We start from the raw sequence: 21,313 nt of genomic DNA on the forward strand, positions 1-21,313 counted from the left end.
CACATACAAACTGGAATGATGGGGCAAAGGAAAGGACAGCGTGAGAAGCAGTGTGAAAAGGAGGAGAGAGCGGTATGGATGGGGAAAGAGAGGAGGGGAGTATAAATGGAGCTGAGAAGTGTTTAGAGGGTGTCGTGCTCTTGCTGGCGCTCTCGTCCCAGGGCGGTGGCTACCTGGTTTCCTCGGCGCAGATGCAGCCAGGCCTGTTTACTCCAGGTTTCGAGAAACCTATTTGCATGTGCTGCTACCGCGGTTTATCTTCGCCCTGTCACCCGGGGCTCCAGGAGCTAGAATACTGCAGGCCTCCCGGCGCGGGCTCGTCCATACATCAATGCGGCATCCAATCAGAGCTCCGATCCAAAGGGCGATGTCGTAGAATAAATAATTCTCCCTCCACCGGACTTCCGGAGGAGGACAGGCTGTAATTTACACACATCTCGGCGCTCAACCAATCTTCTGCAGGCGGAGATGTTAATCCAGTGCCGCAGACCCGAGCGCCTTGGCCTTCTACAGAGGATGCGATAGGTGAACGCACTAGAACTAACCCACTCAGCCAGATTTCAGCTCCAGTGACCGATCCTGTGATTTCCAGCTCGAACTTGAGCCTGCTATGAAGGAGTCTCTCGGAGAGTCATGAGGACCCGCATGACCACTTGATCTCTGGTCACTATACGGCATGTGACATATGGCATGACAAAAAACAAAGCAGACAGTACATCGACCTCACCACTGTCTCACAGTAACTAGATGGGGAGTTAAGAATAGTGAATATATGTATATCCTTCGGTGTCCTCTCTCTGGATGGAAGACCTCTAGGCTCAAAAGAGGCAGTCTAGGGCTCCTGTTTTGGTCGGCTCTGGAAATAGGTTCTGTGATCAGGACTTTAGCTGTTCAATTCCTTCTACCTGTGCCCAAGGTGAGCAAATATCATATCAGGATGTAATTTATTTCCCTCCTTGTTTCACTTTCTATTTGGTCCAGTATCTTACTATTCACTGTCTTAAGAATCCTGCCTACTTCAATAGGACTTGTTATCTGGGGGCATATGTACGAACACTTTTTCCCATAGACACAGAACGGGTAAAAACCTTTCCTACATCTGGACCCTGGAGTGGCCACATGCTAATGTGGCCAAACTGTTCAAACATCTTCAAACAAACTGAGAGGGCTCTAGATGACGTACGCTCAAGTTCTTGCCATGGCTTGAGCATGGACCCAGCCTGGTTTACCCTAGGAGAGGTCACAGGGCAATGGGGAGTACAACGTTTAACTTGTAAATGCATAAACTGAAAAACACATGTCCTGCAAAAATATCTACTTTAAAATATTGGGATTACATATTTGTCTCTCTACAAAATTATCAACAAGCATCTAAACTCAGGCACTTGCTCCCAATATACTGGTGCCAGGGTTAGAATAGCATATAAACACATTCATTTGATGAGAGAGAGAGACAATTGCTGCTTAATTTAGGCATTTAAACGAATTCAAGATTTTGTTGAGTAATATTACACAAATTTCTTGATATTTAGGAGGTACAAAATTATGTATGATTTTCTTCCGCAGGTCACTGGTTCAAGCAGAAAAGGTCTTGTGGAAACAGTAAAGCCACCCAGAAGAGACAATTTCTCCTTGAACCAGCCTCCAGCGGGTATCTTGGGTGATTCTGGAATGCAAAGTATGCAGTCATGTTCAACCTAGATACCATTAAGTGCATTTTTCAAAATCTTGAATTCACTTAATTGAAACAAATTACAATTTTGCCTCCCATACTATTTGTGTAGTTTTGAGATTTGGCATTGAATGGGTTTAGAGTTTAGCAGACAAGCATTCAATCACACAAATGACAGATATCCCATCCAAGTTATTACAAGAGCATTACATTCTATGACACCTGAAAAAAGGTGGGCAGAATGTCAGTCACCGGACAGGAAATAGGGCCCTAGCAGTTTGAGTACATTTTTGCAATTTATGTTTTTTCCACAAATATTTTCAAAGCTTCCTTGCTAGACAACTGTTTTAAGTAACGGGTCAATCTTCTGACACACTAGAATGCCTTAGTTGAGTTCCATGGTGTACCTCGTCAGAAAGCATGATTCTAATTTCAATTAGTGCATCAATTACATTCAGAGTTAGGAAAAATTAAATTCTGAGATATGTTGGACTCTTAGCACACCTGGTTGTTAGTAAAGTTCACCAACATTCACCCAAGAACCAATTATCAGGATGTAGATACACACCTCCATCTCAATGCCAAACATGCTGTGCTCAAATAATCCTCCTCCTCTACCTTCTGCTCCCCTTAATTGAGTTCTTTTTAAGTATTGATGGTGTGGACCTTTTTTTCATAATCTTTCTTTTGAGCAAAAAATGAACCACCTGAGCAAACTTCTCCTGTTTTTCAGAAAATGATTAATCTATGTAGCGGCTACAGAATTAGGCCTCACCATTATCGCACCTAACGTGGGAAACTGCAACAGCACCTAAGTTATGTTTATTACTTTAGCCTGAAAGCGGTTTTTCAGGTGAAGAAAAGAGGACAATACATCCTGAGTACTCCAAAATGGCTATTTATTGAGGGAACATAGGAAGAGAGAGAGCTGCTAGTCCTGTTTCTTGGCAGCACACTGTCTTGACCAACTGCTTATGTCTACCATCTTTTAGGGCAAGGGGGAGGCATAAAAAGGCTGCCAGGATGCTCCTGATTTCAATAAAGGCTAGTTGCAAATAGAGAATACCTTGTCATCCCGCTGGCTTTCCTGCAGAACACAGAGGACACTACAATGCGAAGACCTCTCTACAAATCCATGGAGGATGCTAGTGCAATATATTCCAAAAGTGTTACTGAAACAGTACAGACACTTCAGCATTATAGAAAGAAGCAACTGAGCTACAGCAAATGTCTAACGGAGCTAACTCCATGGCAAAGTGAGAAGGACATGCATTCTTCCACTGGACAGTCATCAGTGATCACCTCACATTTTCTTTCAAAGGGGGCATAATTTATGTTTTTCTCTAGGCCCTCTCTCCACCTAGGATGGTTTCCTCAATAAAGATTTCCTTCAATTTGTTAAGCTCCTTTGTTAGATTCTGCCTTCTTTTTTGAGGTCCACTGCATTGCTGTTCAGTTACTCTTTTAGGTCGAGCCTAGGCAGCATGCAAGCACCTCCTCTTGACATGTTGTAATCTACATCTGTGGGATGCCCCATCACTTTCATTTGTTCCTTGGCCTGCCTTTTAAAAATTCCATTGTTTTTTTTATGTTTATGCTTTACGTTTGTCCTGCCTTGAGGCTGTTGTGTTACAGCCTTGGAGACTGACCCTTTTTCATGGATTATTGCACGATCAGCCATATACCTTAGTGTGACGCACTACTTTTTCTTTTGCCTCGCTGCTTCATGCTGTGTGGCCGTATGCTGTTGCTTCCTCTTCCTTGTTTTGGCATGCCGCTGTTTCTTTGTGGTGTCTGCACACAAAGGCTGCATGCTGGACGGGGGTTCTTTTTCTTTATTTAATATATTTTTTTTAAAAAAGGTTCATAAGGAGCAAACTCGATCAGGGGAGCGCTTTGCACGACGAGGTGACGTTTCATATAGCTTGGCCTCGATTTAAGGAGCGCTTTACATGAGTACAACTTACGTACAAGTTTAGCAGTTGAAAAATATACAAACTGGAGCATTCAAAACAGAAAAAAAAACAGAAATCCTCAAAGCCGCTCTCCCAGCACAGAGGAAGAGCCAATACTGCAATAATCACTGAACACGGATAAAAGCATCCCATAATGCTTTGGAGTGCATTTCTTTTTTTAAACTATTTTTGCCCATAGCTCAGTCTGTGGTGGTCCTATGACAACTTTTGTTTTACACCTGGAAGTAGTTTGTGTTTCAAGGGCCTTGTTTGTAATAGTATTGCAGAAGGCCTGCTAGGCCTGAAAATGTGTAAGGCACTACGTTCTCTAGGGGTTACATATATGGTTACACTGCATTACTTTCTGCCATTCTGTTTTCATGTTGTTATGCCCTCTAGGGGCTGACTATATGGTTACATGACTATGTTTCGTACAAATGCTTTATTTATTATTGTGTACTCTAGGGGCTGTTCTAAGCATTACAGTCAAGACACTACAATTTTCACAGCACTCAGAAAATCGTCCAATAATGCTTTGCGGGGCGTTTACTTTTGCAAATCATTTTTGCCCATAACTCACCGTGTGGTGGTCCTAGGACAATGGGACCACCAACAAAATGTTCAGCACAATGCACTCTTTCTGTCTAGGGCATCTCTGGGTCCCCACACTAGGATGGGCGGGGGCCCCAAAATAATAACCCCTAACACCAGTCAGTGTTGTTTTAAGTTCTTTCATGGCTGGAGCTTTGTTTTACAGCTGGAAGTAGTTTGTGTTTTAAAGGCCTTCTTTGTAATGTTTTTTTAGTAGGCCTACTAGCAGACCTACTCGGCCTGAAAATGTGTAATGCACCATGGTCTGTAAGGGCTAAATATATGGATACACTGCATCACGTTCTGCCATTCTGTTTTCATGTGGTTATCCTCTCTAGGGGCTGACTATATTGTTACATGAGAATGTATGTCGGAACGACGCCTGCCGGAACAACGAATGCCTGAACAACGAGGTCGGAACAACGACCTTGTTGTTACCACTAATGCCTTTACCACGAATGCCTTAACAACAATTTTTCGTTGTAAAGGCATTCCTGGTAAAGGCATTAGTGATAGGCATCCATTGTTCCTGCATGTGCCCCCCTGGCCCCCCACCCCTAAAAATTACTGTGGCCCCCACACTCCCCTAAAACTACACCAACCTGCCACCCTTGCCCCTAAAACTAACCCAACCCCCCACCTCCTCGCTAAACTTACCGCGACCCCCACCCTACCCCCAAAACCTAAAACAACCCCAACCCCCACCCCAACCCTGAAACCTAAAGTACGCCAACCCCCACCCCTAAAACTACTCAGAGCCCCCCACCCTGCCCCTAAACCTAAATCCCCCCAACCCTCCAACCCACCCCTAAAACCTAAAACCCCAACGCCCCACCCCCGCCCCTAAAACTGACCCCCACCCTACCCCCAAAACCTAAAACAACCCCAACCGCACCCCATCCCTGAAACCTAAAGTACCCCACCCCTAAAACTACTCCGAGCCCCCCACCCTGCCCCTAAACCTAAACACCCCCAACCGCCCACCGCGCCCCTAAAATTACCCGACCCCCCAACCCACCCCTAAAACCTAAAACCCCACCCCCGGCCCCTAAATACTGAAAATACCCCAACCCCCCACCCCCGGCCCTAAACCTAAAACCCCGACCCCGCCCCTAAAACGGAAAATACCCCGACCCCCACCCCTAAAATTAAACCCTGACCCTTCACCACCACCCCTAAAACAGAAAATACCCCGACCCCCCACCTACGGCCCTAAAACTAAAACCCCGACCCCCCCACCACCGCCCCCACCCCTAAAACAGAAAATACCCCGACCCCGCCTCTAAAACTAAAACCCCGACCCCCCCACCCCACCCCAATTACCTGAGTCATTGCCTTGTTGCGTCGTCCTCCTCAGACGTCTCCCTTTTTTGTGCCTTAACCACGCATGTGCGTTGTTCAGCACATGCGTGGTTAAGGCACAAAACAACGAAGTTGTGGTTAAGGAAAGCGTTGTTCCGCTTTCGTTAACCAGGACTTCGTTGTTCAGGAGTCGGCCTTAAGGGCGTTTCCCATTACATGACCATGTTTCTTACTAATGTTATTTTTATAGTGTTGCCACCTAGGGGCTATTCTGAGCATTACAGTCAAAATACTACAATATTCGCTGCTCTCGGAAAATCGCCCCATTATGCTTTGCAGGGCATTATTTTTACAAAACATTTTTGCCTTAACGCACCGCACAACATGCTCTTTCTGTCGAGGTCATCTCTGGGTTCCCACACTAGGTTTGGGGGACCCCAAAATAATAATATAAAAAATATAATAAATAACTGCAATATTTTACTTTTTTGCTGCAGATAGAGGAAGATAGAGATAAATGGAAGTGCTTTAGTTATAGGCAAGGCCACTGGAATTATGTGGCAGAGATGATCAAATTATGCAGCAGGGTTGATCAATTTATGTGATAAGAAAATTCCAGTTATACATTTACAATGCCAATAGCTCTAACTCAAGCAAATGTAAGACCTATTGCATTGCAAATGCTTGCTCTTACTATGTACCGCCCTCTGGTCAAGGCTTTAACCAGTGGTCAGTGTGCCCCTGAAACCATGAAAAGCTGTTGTAATGTAATTTTTCCTGGGATCAACAGTTCAGAGGAAAGACGACTTTCAGGCTTTGGCCTCAATGCATGACTCGTGTCGCACAGACCTCCTGGTTTGTGTTTCTCATTTGTGCATGATGATCCTGAACAAAAGGGGGACTGCACTGAATGGGGAGAACAAAAAGATGAGAAACAAGAGAACATGTCAAATTCCCAGTAGCAATGACCACCCATCAGAACCTGGTGAAGGAGTAGGTGCTCAATAAATCTTAGATATTTGGCAGAAATGGCATTTGGCTTCTCGGCCTGGAAGTGTGTACAATGACTAATCGCAAAGAGGCTCTATGTCAGCTCAGAACAAGAAGTAATTTCATGCCTTGTTTCAAAGAGATGAGCAGACCTTTGAGATGATATCTCCCTACTTCCCATCCAACATTGCCAAGCACCCTTCAAAGACACAAACCTAATAAGATGAGGAAATGAAGCAAGAGGGGTCACTTGGTATTATATTGGGGGCGAGAAGGGCAGAGATTTGCTGACAATGGGAAAGACACTATAAGGGATAAAAACACAACAAAAGAAATGAGAAAGAAACTGGAGGAATAGAAAGAGGGAGTAGAGTACTAGAAAGCGTGTGGAGAGAAAGGAAGAGGGAATGTGGGAAAACAACAAGGAAAAGAATGAAAGTGAGGTAAGCAGAGGGCGAGTGAAAGAGAAAGGGAGGCAACACAAACACAAGGTGAGAAAAGAAAAATGTGGCACAAATGCAGAGACCAAAATTGATGAAAGTTGGGTCAGCAAGAGAAGATGAAAGCGGAAGGACTTAGATGGGTGAGCGTTGAGAGAACCTAGCAAGGCAGTAAGGGCCAGATGTAGGAAAATCCGGCATTGCGACTCGCATATTGCGAGTCGCAATGCCGGATGCAGGATGGTGTCCCTGACACCATCTGCTAGTCGCAAGGGGGTCGCAAAGGCCCACCTCATTAATATTAATGAGGTGGGTCGCAATTTGCGACCCCCTTGCGAGTGGCGGCACTCACAGGGATGGTGGCCTGCTGGAGACAGCAGACCACCCTGTCTGTGACTGCTTTTAAATAAAGCAGTTTTTTTTTGTAATGCAGCCCGTTTTCCTTAAAGGAAAACGAGATGCATTACAAACGAAAAAATGAAATGTGTCAGTTTCATTTTTTCAGAGCAGGCAGTGGTCCATAGGACCACTGCCTGCTCTGGAAAAATGTTTTCAAGGCCATTCACAAAGGGGAAGGGGTCCCACGGGGACCCCTTCCCATTTGTGAATGGGTTACCACCAGTGTGACACTGGTGGTAACTGCGATTGCTTTACGACCGCGTTCGCGGTCACAAAGCAATCTTACATCGCGTTGCGACTCGCAAATAGGAAGGGGAACAACCCTTCCTATTTGCGACTCGCAGTCCCATTTTGCGAGTCGGTAACCAGGTTACCGACTCGCAAAATGGGAATGGGCATCGCGATGTGGGTTTTGCGCCTCGCAAACAGCGATTTTCACTGTTTGCGAGGTGTAAAAGCCTTGCTACGTCTGTCCCTAAGAGATTTAAGGGAGTTACAACAAACTTGCTCCACTGAGAAGTGTAGGTACAACAAAAAATAATATATAGCTTTACAGATAAGTAACAGCAAGAGCAAACAGCCAGTCACGGAATATAAATTCTCTCAGACCCAGTCACCGCACCGAGATTCTGCTGCATTCAACAATCATGGGAAGACTTCAGTAACCAATCGGAACATGGATCATAGCTTTTAACCAACACACTGTGAGCAAAAGTGGATTGCAAGCCAAACAGCTAATTGTTTTTGTTTTTTTTTAAAATAAAAAAGCATGAGAACAAAAATCAGCGAATTGCCCAATTCCCCCAATGTGCACTCGGAGGTGGCCACCCTCTCCAGGTGATTGGTTTCTCTGATTCTTCGTGCTCGATAAGGCCTGCAGAGACAGATGACGAGCCTCAAGGGAAGGACTCGGAAGCATGTGACAGGAAGGACTCGGAAGCATGTGACAGGAAGGACTCGGAAGCATGTGACAGGAAGGACTCGGAAGCATGTGACAGGAAGGACTCGGAAGCATGTGACAGCTGCTATTGGCGGCAAAGAAAAGTGCTTGTCCGTCCCCTCCTCACAGACAACACGAGTTTCAGCTCATGACTTTGTTTTGTTTCTTGAATGCCTGGACCAGGCCTGTGCAGCCACTATCACTCCAATGAGATTACTCACTAATGTTTTGCGTGGGTGCTCGTGTTCTCGAAGCGACACTACGCACTGCATCGATTTACTTACCATCAAAATTGCCCTGGGAGCTGCGCACAAGTGTGCAGTGCTACTCAAGCAACCTCACAACTCTTAGTAAATTTAGGCGCAGGTGCACACGCCTCTGGTTGCCAGCTGTTTCACTTCACAGACAGTACAGTATCGAAAGCACAGGTGGCCCAGATACACAAAGTTTGCACTGCTGCGAAAAACAGGGCAAATCAACTTTGAAATATTTGGCCAATTGAACAGATCAGAAATCAGCAAAATAACTTTGCCCAGGCCCACTTTACAGAAATATTTTGTTTTAGCGAAAGGAAAACTAATTGTTATGAAAGTACTAAACATAGATGACACATTTCTTCCATATATAACATATTTACATATTTACTGCATCTAAGTGATTGCAGTTGTATACTAAAAATTCTGACAAAGAAACCCTGTTTCATCATCAACTTTCTTTTATAGAAAATAAATTCGTGGGATTTTAATTATTCTTTCTATTTGTGTGACAAAAACTGGAACAAATTGACTTTACTTCACACTCAATCCCAACTTTTACATTTGACATGCGGAAATAAATGTTAGGTCTTTTTTATCACATTTTTTGCCCCTTATGCGAAAATTTAGTTTGGGACAAGTGATCCTTGCACCACTTCCTATTACAAAGGTAACAGCAATGATTCTAATGGATTTACTCAATTTTCGCTTTTAACATTCGTGCACTTTTTGTATAAAATGTGCCCAACAGTTGAACCTATTTTTTAAGTGAGGGCATGAGGGTGAGCAACTCCTATAATCTTCAAGGAGTTAGAATGAAGGTACAAATATGCAAAGCTAGACAATTATAAATGGAAAAACTTTAACAACAAAATAATCATCGAGATTGGAACATGCCTGCAAGCCACTGCAAGTAAAAGTACCTGACAATATATAGGGACAGGACTCCAGTATGAAACGTGCACTCCATTTTGCCATTCATTCACCAGACTCAGATGTTATGATATTTAGACATGGGACATAAGTTGTTTTTCTATGTGCTAGCATATCGTCAATTAGGCTGGTGCCAAATATACTGCACATAGCTCTGTGAGAAGGTTAACAGATTATCAACTGTGACTGGTGAACCAGGGCTGGTGGACAGGAAAGTTCATTATCTGATCTTGCCCTTTTGGATTCACAGAGGTCTGAGAAGAGAGTTCAGGCTTCCAGCTAGCAGAGATAGAGGTGTACGATACTTGTTGCTATAGAATGGGCACCACAAATGGTCTCAGACCAGAGGCATAACAAAGGCCCCAGCAGCCCCCCTATCGAAGGAATAAATCTTAGAGCACTCGACTCTCCTCATTCTGCACAATCCACCCAAATGGAAAAGGTAGAGGTTTACCTGGCGCAGGTTCCGTGTCACGCGGACATCGTGCCAGTTGTTGTCGTTGAATTTACCATTGACTGGCTCCACGAGCGCCTCAAAAGCCCCTGATCCTAGGTTGATGACCAGCCACACAGCGCCACTCTTCAGGGATAGGTTGACGTAGTCAGCAGACTTGCCCGTGTGTAGCATGAGCCCGTTGCGCTGAAGGGTGCGGAAGGAGAGCGTAATCTCGTCTGTGCTGCTTTGGATGGGATTGTGAGACAGGTCGTAGCAGAAGAACTCATTGCCTTTGAAAGTGGCGAGGAACTCTTCCTTCCCTGCAGAGATTGAAAAGAATAAACACACAGGGTGAAGATGTGGCCAAACCCACACATACATGTGTCCCTGAAAAGTCCTCCTTCCCCCCAGAGGTGAAGAGAGTAAGGATTATCAGACATTAAAATCCATACAAACACAACAGAATGCGCATACTGCAGTGCTCATCTATGTAAAATTATCCCCTATAGCAAAGGATACATCCCTGTATCCAGTCCCTAAATAAGACGTTTTATGTCTGTAATCAACCAAACAACAAGGGTTAGAAGACTGTAAGTGGTGCAAAAGGAAATGATTCCTGTTTATTATTTGCAAATACAAGTGGAGGTATATGAACATTATCATCACCTACATGAGAGGTTATATTATTCTAGTCTGTCAATTACACTGGAAGCAATATACCTGAATTCACCGCACATACTCATCTTGAGGAGCCTTGTAGGGGAGAGCTTGAGGATGCTACCCAGGGAAGTTGGTGGCAAAAGAAAGAAGGGGAAAAGGGAAAAATGGACCAACTGATGCGAGGAGAGATATAAGGTCAGAAGATGATGCAAACATGGAAGAATGGTGAAACTAGCCGGACACGTGGTTGGGTTCAGGAAGCCTTGCAAGGTAACGATTAGACACCTACTGGGAAGTTAAGGGACTCTAAGAAAACTTTTAGCTAAATGTAGGAGTGTTGGTCATGTGAAGGATGATGAATGTTAGTACAGAAGACATCTGTGGCGTGGCTTCTAATATGTTCGATTATGTTTAGATAATATTACATACAATGCAGGCCTTGCTGTTAACATGGACATTGCTTCTACGATAAATGCCTGAGGTGTGTGACAGATGTACAGAGCCTAGAAGATAGACCTTTTCATTACTGAAGTGTGTCTCACAGCTTTATTCACTTACATATTATGTATGCTAAATTATCATATATTTTTCTGTTGGTAACATGGATGAGTCAGAGAAGGGATTTTTCTGACCTTCACAGTATTTTACGGTGCCCGAGGATCTATCTGTTTCAAAATGTAGAAGAACTTTTATAGTGCCCTATAAGAAGAATTGGAGAGATACAGCAGTGGAAGCTTCGTTATATACTTCTTAAAACTCTGAATAAAGGCAGTGTTTATCATCCTGTACAACGTATACAGCAGCTCAGCATGAGCAACCCCGCCTCAGCCCACTGAGCACTATTTGTGAAAAAGATATAAAAGATACTAGTGAATAGGATGGGGCAAGGCAGATGCTAGTTACTAGAGGCTAGCGGAGAGATGGGTGTCCAACTTTAGACGTAATGACATCAAGGCATACAGGTTCTATAAATAGCTTAGCGTAACAAAGGTGTAAAGTAGGTGTTCATAACACAGGACTGGGTTAGACTAATTGCTTAATAATGAATGATGAAACATGATTGAGGTGTATTTAGTGTTTACTTTTATTCGTTTTGTTTGGTGATTATGGTGATAATTCTCACTCAGTGTTTGCAAGAATATTGCACGCAAGAAAGTATTTGTTTGTTGTAAAATACTAATACTGCACTGATTTCAGGGTGTGCCCAGGAATGTCTGACTCCAGTACCCCCACCCGCACAAGCAATACTCAGCGGAGGGCTTGAGAGACACCGGTCAGTTTCCCTTTCTCTGAAATGGTTGCTATTCCCATTTTGACGCTTAGGAAATATGCCAGGTGTAATGACCCTGTGCCCTAGTGCTCACGGGCAGTTCTTGTGTGAACCGGAAGTACATCGGGCTGCCTGTGGCGTGTTCCTACACAGGTTATAAATAAATAGGGGATTAGCGCGTTTAGCCATTTAGGGTGTGTGGGAAGCATGACTGCACCTGAGAAAAAACGGGCAAGACAAAATCACACACACAAAGGGAGCGTGGGAGGCTTTTGGAGAATGTTAACCGAGGGGGAGAATTGGCATTCACAAAGTGACCATGGAAGCCTGCAAGGAGTGAAAATAGGGGGAGATCCTGGACAGGCTGAGGAGTATGAGAAAGTGAGAATAATCTGCAAGAGGGATGCAGGAGGAAAGGAAGGAAGGGGGACCAAGGCTTTGATGGGGGTGGTGGTTCAGGAGCCAGGATAATGTTGTAATAAAGAAACAAAGGGATGAGAGGACCTGACATGTTATTTATCGGATACTGGGGCGGATGGGCTGCCGACAGAGCTGTTGTATTCCATGTATTTTCTAAAGGGAGGAGTGGGTGGGCCATCTGTCGCTGGATGTCTGGGTGTCAGTTTTTGACGCTGAACAATGCCAATCAACCTCTTCTATTTCCTGACACAGCTTCATCTCTTACCCTATGACTGCTGGTTTCTGTCTCTCTCCTGTTTTCTTTGCTTGTAGACAGAACTCACGTGAGCGCACACCCAAAAGTTACATTTAGAAGAAGAGTCAGAGGGCTTCTTTACACCCAACACTGAATTTAATTCCGAGCCCTTAATCTTTTTTTTTAGCTCTGTAAATCATTGTGAGCAAAAGTAGGCATTAAAACAAGTAACTGGCACCTGAGCATATCTCCTCTCCAAATATACAGGGAAGCCGGTTTCGGCCAGCCGCCTGGCAGGCACCACTGATCAAACTGTGGATGTTGCGCCCAAGGACCCATAAATTCCCTCACTTCAGTCTGAAACCCCACTGTAGGCTGAGGTTGTTCACCCCAATATACCCACAATGACACACACCTTCATTCAAATTCAACCAGCCCTGCCTAGAGCAGTTTCTCCCTTGTTCTCTCCCGTAACATGAAAAATGAAGCCTTCTTCTCCCAGGAGACCCTGTCTCTCTGCTCATATCAGTTTCGGTGCCCCACAGCAGATTCAGGAGTTTTTAACTATTGACCACACAGAGGAAAGTCGAACACATGCAAAGGTATGGATTTGACCCAAATACTGAAGAATTGTTCTTACTGCTGCTGGAATCACTTTTTTCCCAGAAATCCTGCAGTAAAATGGGAAAAGATCAGACACTCTGTCTAACATCGCTTGCATAAAGACCAGTCAGACAAAGCCCTGTTCAGGCCTAGATACCTGTGCACTCCCCGGAGCAGCCACACATGTAGCCTAGGGTCAGGAGAAGGGCCTTGCTGCTCCGGGACCGCCCTATCAGCAACTTGGCAGTGGCCTGTGTCTAAAATAATAATGTCCCGGTCTTCACACATGCCAAATCCTTTAGGGAGTTGAGCAACTGGGCATACCTTGGCACCTAAATGTATTAATCAATGAGCAGGCAGAGGATCACCTGCACGTGAATACTGCTTAGTATATCGATTAGTGAAAGGGAGCTGAAAGGCCCAATGGCTCTGGGAACCCCTCAGCCAAAGGGTAGATAATCGACTGTCACCCATCCAGAGACAGGTGCAATAGGCCTCTTATTTATTGGCCTCTTACAGCAAAGTTGCCCCCTGTAAGGCTGACTTATTCTCACTCAGAGCAGCCAGCAGAGCTACCATGCACCTGCATAGGCAACAAAAATACCTCACTTTTCAGATCGCCAGACAGCATAGCCAACTCTCGCATTCTGGCAAACTAGCAGCCTGAAATCTCATTCAAAGCTGAGAGCAGAGCTGTCTTACACCTGTCACTGAAAGCATAGCCATCTCTCACCAGTCACAGACAGCAGACTGATCCCTTGCTCAAAGCGGACAGCACAGCTGTATCTCACCTGTCACTGACAGCAGAACTACCCCTCACTTGTCACAGTTGGCACAACTTTCTTTTGCTTACCACAGACTGCTGACCATTGGCAGCTCACACATTTACTTACCTTTAGGAGATCAATCCGTTGCTCAGCTTCCTCATACGTTGTTCGGTGACATCAGCAGAGCTATCTCTCACCCATCACAGACCAATATCTCAGCTGAAGTAAACAGCAAAAGTATCTCCACTTTGGTTACTAGTAGCAGAGCTACCCTTGCTCTTCTGATCTGTTCATGGCTAGGCGCCCTGTGCTTATCCCTCTGTCTACCTCTCTGTTCCGCCTGTCTATTGGTCCATGTGTATACAATCATCCATCTAACACAGGAAGCCTTGCAGATATATTTTTCAAGAGATGGGACTTTTGCTGTGCAAAGAGCCAGCGAACACTGTTGAACTTGGGAAAGGTAATCTTAAAGACAACTCTAACGGGATGGGAGGAAACAAGGTATGTACAGGTGGAAGGGGAAAATGCACCAAAAGACTTTGACATTGTGAAACATTCAGCCGGGAAACAGCAAACAACAGAGAGACTCTGTGTACAAGAAGAGCAGAAGGAGTGCAACACAAGAGCAGACATCTTCTAACTACATGAAAATTTGGAAATAAGAGGTACGCTATTTCCATTGGAACCTGGACCAGGACCAATACGCCCCAGTGAGAAACTGTTATAATGTACTATGCGATGTTGCTTGAAGTTTCAATGTATAAACGTTATTTTGGAATGTGTGTTTATGACCTAGCTGGTCGTTCCGAGGCAGTTGAGCAATTTTAATAGTGGATGTAAGTGCGTGTGGAGTGGATGCTGTGTTGTCGCAGGTACTAGGGAAGAAAGCGGTGACAGTGGCTTTTGCCTCATGCTCTTTCACCGAGAGCGAATGCAACTACTCAGGGATTGAGCGAGAGGCGTTAGCTGCTGCTTGGTCGGTGGAACATTTTAGAACCTTTGCAATCTGATCCTAAGCCATTAATTAAAGTATTAAGTCCAGGTGGGGCGGGTAAGGGCTCTGCCAGACTAGCAAGACTAGCAAGACTAACGTCTAGCTGCAAGAGTACTGTTATGTTATTGAACACATTCCTGGATGCAAAAATTCTCAGGCCGACTGTCTATCTAGACTGTCTCTGAAGTGGGAAGACCTTGATGAAAGAAACATTGTCTGTAAAGAACAAGAGGGTGCAGTAGCTTGGTTGACCGATGTGGAGGACTGTGAGGCAGGAGCTTTTAGTGCAAAAGATTGGGAGTTGTGTATGGAGAATGACTCAGTCCTCAGTGAAGTAGTACGTACGGTTTTAGGGGGCAGGAGGAGAGAGAGTACAGTCAGCGTAGCGGTGCAACCTTATGTAAAATTGGTTGATGAATTGACGTTGGTGAATGATAAGATCTTGATGAGAAATGATAAGTTTGTACCACCAGAGGATACTAAGAAGGACATTTTTGTATTGGGCCATGAAGGACACCTGGGGCAAACATTGACAAAAAAGGGTCATAGAAAATTTTTGGTGGCCAGGTATGGATGATATGATTTCTCAATGGGTGTAAGACTGTGAGTCCTGCAGAGAAAGCGAACAAAGGTTGAGGACAGGTACTATGAGTGTGTGTGGTCATATAGAAGATCCTGGCTCACCCTGAAGTACAGTTTGCGTAGATTTTATTGGTCCCATTCACGGTATAAGGAATAATCTACAGAATGCCTTAGTCATGGTGGATGTTCATTCTAGATGGGTTATAGGCAAATTTCTATGGGACATAACAACAAGAAGTACCATAGAGATTTTAAACGAGTGTTTCAAGAAGAGGGTCCTCCACGTATTCTGATAACGGACAATGGTACCCAACTCACGTCACGTGAAATGAATGGGGTTCTTTGACAGTCAAGGAATTGTACATCATTGCTCTGCTTTATAAAATACTCAGGCGAATGGAATGGTAGAGAGAGTTAATCGTTTGGTTAAAGGAACCATTCTCATGGCCATTCAAAGTGGGAAAGAGGTGACAAAAATGGTGGATGAAATGGTTTGGGCCCATCGCACTACAGTTAACAAAGCAACTGGATGTGCCCCGTTTGAGATGATGAGGGGCAGGAAACCTGGATCAAAATTAATTCTTGCGTGGATGAAGTACAATGGTCCTAAAACCAATGAAGCGAAAAAGGAGAAGGAAAAAGGAAGTGGTGTGGTTGTAGGTGATTGGGTGAAAATTAAACGTGGTAGAGTGTCAGGTGGATTATCACAATTCATGGGCCCATTCAAAGTTGGTTATTTGTGTAGGAGTTATGTGTTGTTAGAGAATGGCAAAAAATGGAATAAGAGGAGAGTGGCACTGCACCAGAAAGGGAGCAAAGGAGGTGTGAAGCCTATGCATGGTATGGCTGGTGGTAACGGTTTTATGTTGATGAGTGATGAGATGCAGTGTTAGTGAAGGCTGTGTTGGAAGGGGTGTGGAAACAGGAACAGATTTGGTTCCCAATGGGTGTGAAGAGAATATAAGGTTTATTCCTCAGAATGAGTGTATAGAGAATTTATCTCTGTGATCGTTCTCCGAGTCGAGTCGAAGTTTCTCGAAGTCAAAGAATTCGGAAACCGCCTCGTTACGTAGAGGATTATGTTCAAATAAAATGAGAGTAAGGAATTTCTTCCAGCAAGCTTGCGTTTTTTTTAGTTTGTGTTATTTGGGTTTTCTTTAAAATAAAAAAGTGTTTATATTTAAAAGAGTTCAGAAAGGGGAGAGATGTATTATCATGTACTATGCGATGTTGCTTTAAGTTTCAATGTAGAAACGTTCTTTTGGAATGTGTGTTTATGACCTAGCAGGTCGTCCCGGGGCAGCTGCGATGTGACTGGCCTTCGGGAGGAGCCGCGTTTATCCCATGACAATAAATCTACATTCAACTACTTAAAAATCACCATTTCCCTCATCAGCGTCATTACTTCAGAAAGATAAGCTCCACAAACTACAGTAGAAAGACGCTTACATGTAGTCACCTAGGTCTCTGGTTCTTAACCATTTGACTTTTATGGACCTCCACTTTATCATTACTGGAACCTGGGGACCCCCACTGAACAACAATTTTTCGTTGTAAAGGCATTCCTGGTAAAGGCATTAGTGATAGGCATCCATTGTTCCTGCATGTGCCCCCCTGGCCCCCCACCCCTAAAAATTACTGTGGCCCCCACACTCCCCTAAAACTACACCAACCTGCCACCCTTGCCCCTAAAACTAAGGGAATTTGAGGACCTCCCACTGAGTCATTACTGGAAGCTGGGCACCCCGGCCCAAACACTGTTGATGATCTGAACTGCAAAACAGTACACCAAAAATACAGAAACAAGCATTCCATCAAACACGTGCAAATGGTAACACATTTTATTTTATTTGCAAACAAATATAAATATATTTTTTTTTAAATACCATTAATAGGAAGGTTAGAGCCTTTCTAAATTCAATTGAAGCTACACATCATCCATACTATTTTCAGTTTGATTCCCTGCTCTCACAAATCAATCTGAGGATACTAATTTAATTTTTACCCTTAACTTTTGCAGTGTGTTTCACATTTTCATTTGAACATTTAGCCACTTTAACTTAATACACTTTATTAACATGTTAATACTATTTAATTTTCAAAGCAGTCACGGGCCCCCTGAGGAGGCTTTGTGGACCCCCAGGGTGCCCCGGACCAGTTTGGGAACCATTTGACCCAGGTCGCTGGGAGCTGTACCTCGACAATAACACTCTCATAGTGAACACTAATGCGGTAAAGGGCCTCAGGACCCAAACACACACAGGTCTCATATTATAAGGGCTGTGGTGCTTGAGCCCTACCAACACTAAGTTAAGCACTTCAGGTTCAGACGAAGACTTTTCACATCGTTTGCTAGAAAGACAATGTGTGAAACAGAGATATCTGCATGTCTTAAGGACCAGGGAGGAGCCAGAGAAACACACAAGGTTGCAATTCCAAGCCAGCTCTCACTTCTAGGACCATCGTCACTGAACCATCAAAACATTCAGCAGCTAAAGCTTTTTTACTTTTGAGAAAGTGCCCTTTTTAGAGGAACCAAGCAAACTTGCCTTCCTGTGGTTTTAAAATGTTCTAATAGAATGCAAAATATTGTATAAATGTTCTTTTCACTTTTCCAAGTTTACTTATGTCCAGTTTATGGTTATGCATAGTGCTAAGACAATCAGAGTAGTAATAAAAACACTTGAGGTCTCTGCGTGTAGCGTATATATTAAATACTGAGATTGCAAGTAATATCTAGCATACATATAGAATTATACATTGCAATGCTTTTAGCTGAGTTTTGGCAGCAAATGCGCTACCAAGAGGTTGTGACTTCCCTTTCTGTGAATAAGTGACATCTTTGCACATTAGCTATATTAATAATTTTCTCATCAGTCATTTTAGAACTTGTTCCCTGCTTACGGGGTTCAAGAAAGACAATTTGGGTGCCCAGCACTGGTTAGTTACAGCTATACAAAATGAGTAAGTGACTTATTCTTTATCTTGGAGTGAGTGTTTACTCATACCGGAATGTTTTGCATGGACTATCAGACACGTTGGTTGGACATTGCTTTAGAAATGTTCAACATCTCACCTTGAAGAAGCTGCTCAGACCCGAGGCCCATCAATATTTTGGTTCACCTGGCTTCTATGCCCAAACACCAACCAAGAACCATGATCTCGAGCAAATGTATTCCACACTCAAAATGTAGCACTGCTTGTGCTGGATGGTCATGGGAACAACTCACTGAGGAGACTTCAAACCACTATTAATACAAGTGTGGTTTGGGAATTACATCCCTAGTAAAGAGCCTCTGTTGTATATAGTGGCAAGAGGCCAAATAAATGTCAATAGCTGTGCTACCAAGTGTAAGCCAGGTTTTCTTCAGTCACCAGTTTAGCTAAAAGGACCAGACTAAGTTTTGTGGGAGCTCATCCACAGCGCATTTCCAGACTTTGCCCTCTCCCGCAAGCTCCAATTGGGTACAGAAAGCTGGTTTCCTGCACCACTGCAAAGCCTGGCAAAACTAACGTTTTTCACACCTACATCCAAGTGCTTTCAATCTTCAATAAAGGCGTTTTATTTCTGATAAATAACTCGGTTGTGCATTTCCCCCTGCTTTTTAAAGGACCGTTTTCGAAAGACCTGGAGTTCACGCGGAGAAAAGTCGTTGCCAAGGTTCCCGCCAATTTGGTTTCAGATGTTGCTGTAAACATAATGCTTTTCCAGACGTGTCTCCGGTATGTTTGCCAGTACTGTTAGGGAGAAAGGGACATGCTTTATCAAAGGAAATTGTTGAAGCATCTTTGGTCTCAACCTGGCCTAATGAGGTTTATAAAGTTGATCTAAACATATAAAATAAGAATTTAGAATGCAATTTATTCCTGTATGATGCTGGACGTGAAGTTCTGTTTAGAGAACTCAAACGGTCTCATTTTATGTGTGAATACTTTATCCAGTACTTTCCTAGGTGTGGTCTGGAGACAGATTTAGCTGCCTCAGTAGCTTGATGTAATGAAATAATTCTTAAATAAAAAAAATACCTAAATTTGTATATATAGCGAGGGGCTTTGGGTCAACCCTCTTCATCCACTGACTGGTTCAGCTGTCATTTACAGCTGAGTCTGCCAGCAACAGCATACACCGTCTGACAATGAGTCAACGCACTTCAGGTTTTACTTCTGGAACTATGAGTGATAGCGATTTACCCAAACTGCCTTAAAAGAAGTGTGCGTCAGTGCCAAGGAAGTGACACCAATAGTTTACATTTTCAATATATTCCACTCTTTGTCCTTGATTTTTTCTTAAGATTATGGGGGTCACTTTGACCCTGGCGATCTTCTGACTGCCAGGGTAAATGTGGAGGTCCCACCGCCAACAGGCTGGCGGTGCAGACCGCCACATTATGAGTGTGGCAGGTTGGCCTCTGCCAACCCACCACATCTCCACTCATACCGCCAAGGTGGTCTGAACTGCCAGCCAGGAGATGATCATCTCTGACCCAGCGGTCCACAAAAGACCGCCGGCAGTATTAGGAGCCAGCCTTCTGACATGGTTTTCGTAGTGGTAGGACCACCACGAAAACCATGGCGGAAGGGCTACAGGTGACAGAGAATTCCATCCCTGTTACCGGTAGACGACTTACTCCCCCCCAGCAAGCACTAGACCCCCCTCCCACCCTCCAGCCACAGAACCCCACCCCTCTCCACACACAGCGCCCCCTCCCCAACCCCGCTCTGACACAGCACCCCCATCCCCACATACATGCACACAGACAACCACACTCACCACGCATATACCTATTCACCTACACTTACATAAACGCATCCATGTACGCATTCACAACAACATCCCTACACGCATTCACAACATCCATTCATGGACGCATACTCACAACCATCCAAACGCGCATTCTACCACGCATACACACGTACGTGCAGACACGTACTCACTCCCACATTCAGATACCCATACAACCATCCATACACACATTCATGCGCACACGCAGACCCACACACTGATACATGCACACACAACAACCCCCACCCTCCTCCTCTGTCAGACGATCACCTTACCCTTTCTGGGGAGAAGGTTGTCCGGCAGGAAACGGGATGGGGCGCTTCCACAGCCGGCAGCTTCCCACCAGTAGGACACTATCAGGCCATAATATGGCCCACAATTTGGCAGGTGGTGTCCTACTGGTGATGCGGGGCTGGTGGTGGAACCGCAGGAGCGCCTTTGCCTGCCAGCACCACTACTGATAGATTTCCAACCAAAGTGTGGGAGAAATCCGGCAGTAGCCATGATATGGCAGGCAGAGACCAACAGCATTGCCGGTCTCCTGGTTCTGCGGCTTTGGCAGTCTTCATGGAAAACCACCAAAGTCGTAATGAGGCCCTATGTGTTTAAACTATGCCTCCATGATACAATAGGGTACTTTCTCTCTGCACCAATAAAAGTTATATTTTCCTGTGATGATCTTTAAAAATAAAATAGTTTTCCGTACAGGCGATACGTACACCTGACTACTAGGAAGTATCTGTATTATTCCTTTAAAATTATGTGCAAAATGTATTCTTAATATAACATTTTTGTTGCAAGCATATGGCTGTCACATTTAGTGGGTAGCCTGTTTACATAGATTATTCTTTTAATTTTTGCAATGAAAATTAAAAAATATAACCACTAAACATCTTGCATAGACCATGTGCAATGCCTCTTTCCTGCGGCCTACTGCTTGTCTTGTACTTGTCTTGTACTTATAATCCTGTATTTAGAAAGAAGAATGTTAAAGTTTATTTGTATAGTGCCTACAATAAGCAGTCTTTTATAAATCTTTTATAAATCGCCCCCATATATGGCATTTAAAGAAATGGATATACAG

At 44.1% G+C, this 21,313-nt stretch overlaps 1 protein-coding gene across 11 annotated transcripts in view; it reads right to left on the reverse strand.

Moving 5' to 3' along the window:
* Positions 1–21,313, reverse strand: part of NRXN2 (neurexin 2) — a 1,698,261-nt gene that overhangs the window by 820,772 nt on the left and 856,176 nt on the right. For all 11 annotated transcript variants that reach the window (XM_069207993.1, XM_069207988.1, XM_069207998.1 and 8 more), the window contains one exon: positions 9,931–10,232. In XM_069207993.1, coding sequence (XP_069064094.1) covers positions 9,931–10,232 — 302 coding nt within the window. The remainder of the gene's footprint in view (positions 1–9,930; positions 10,233–21,313) is intronic.

Source organism: Pleurodeles waltl, chromosome 9 (assembly GCF_031143425.1).
Source record: "Pleurodeles waltl isolate 20211129_DDA chromosome 9, aPleWal1.hap1.20221129, whole genome shotgun sequence".
In the NCBI taxonomy this organism is placed as follows: domain Eukaryota; kingdom Metazoa; phylum Chordata; class Amphibia; order Caudata; family Salamandridae; genus Pleurodeles; species Pleurodeles waltl.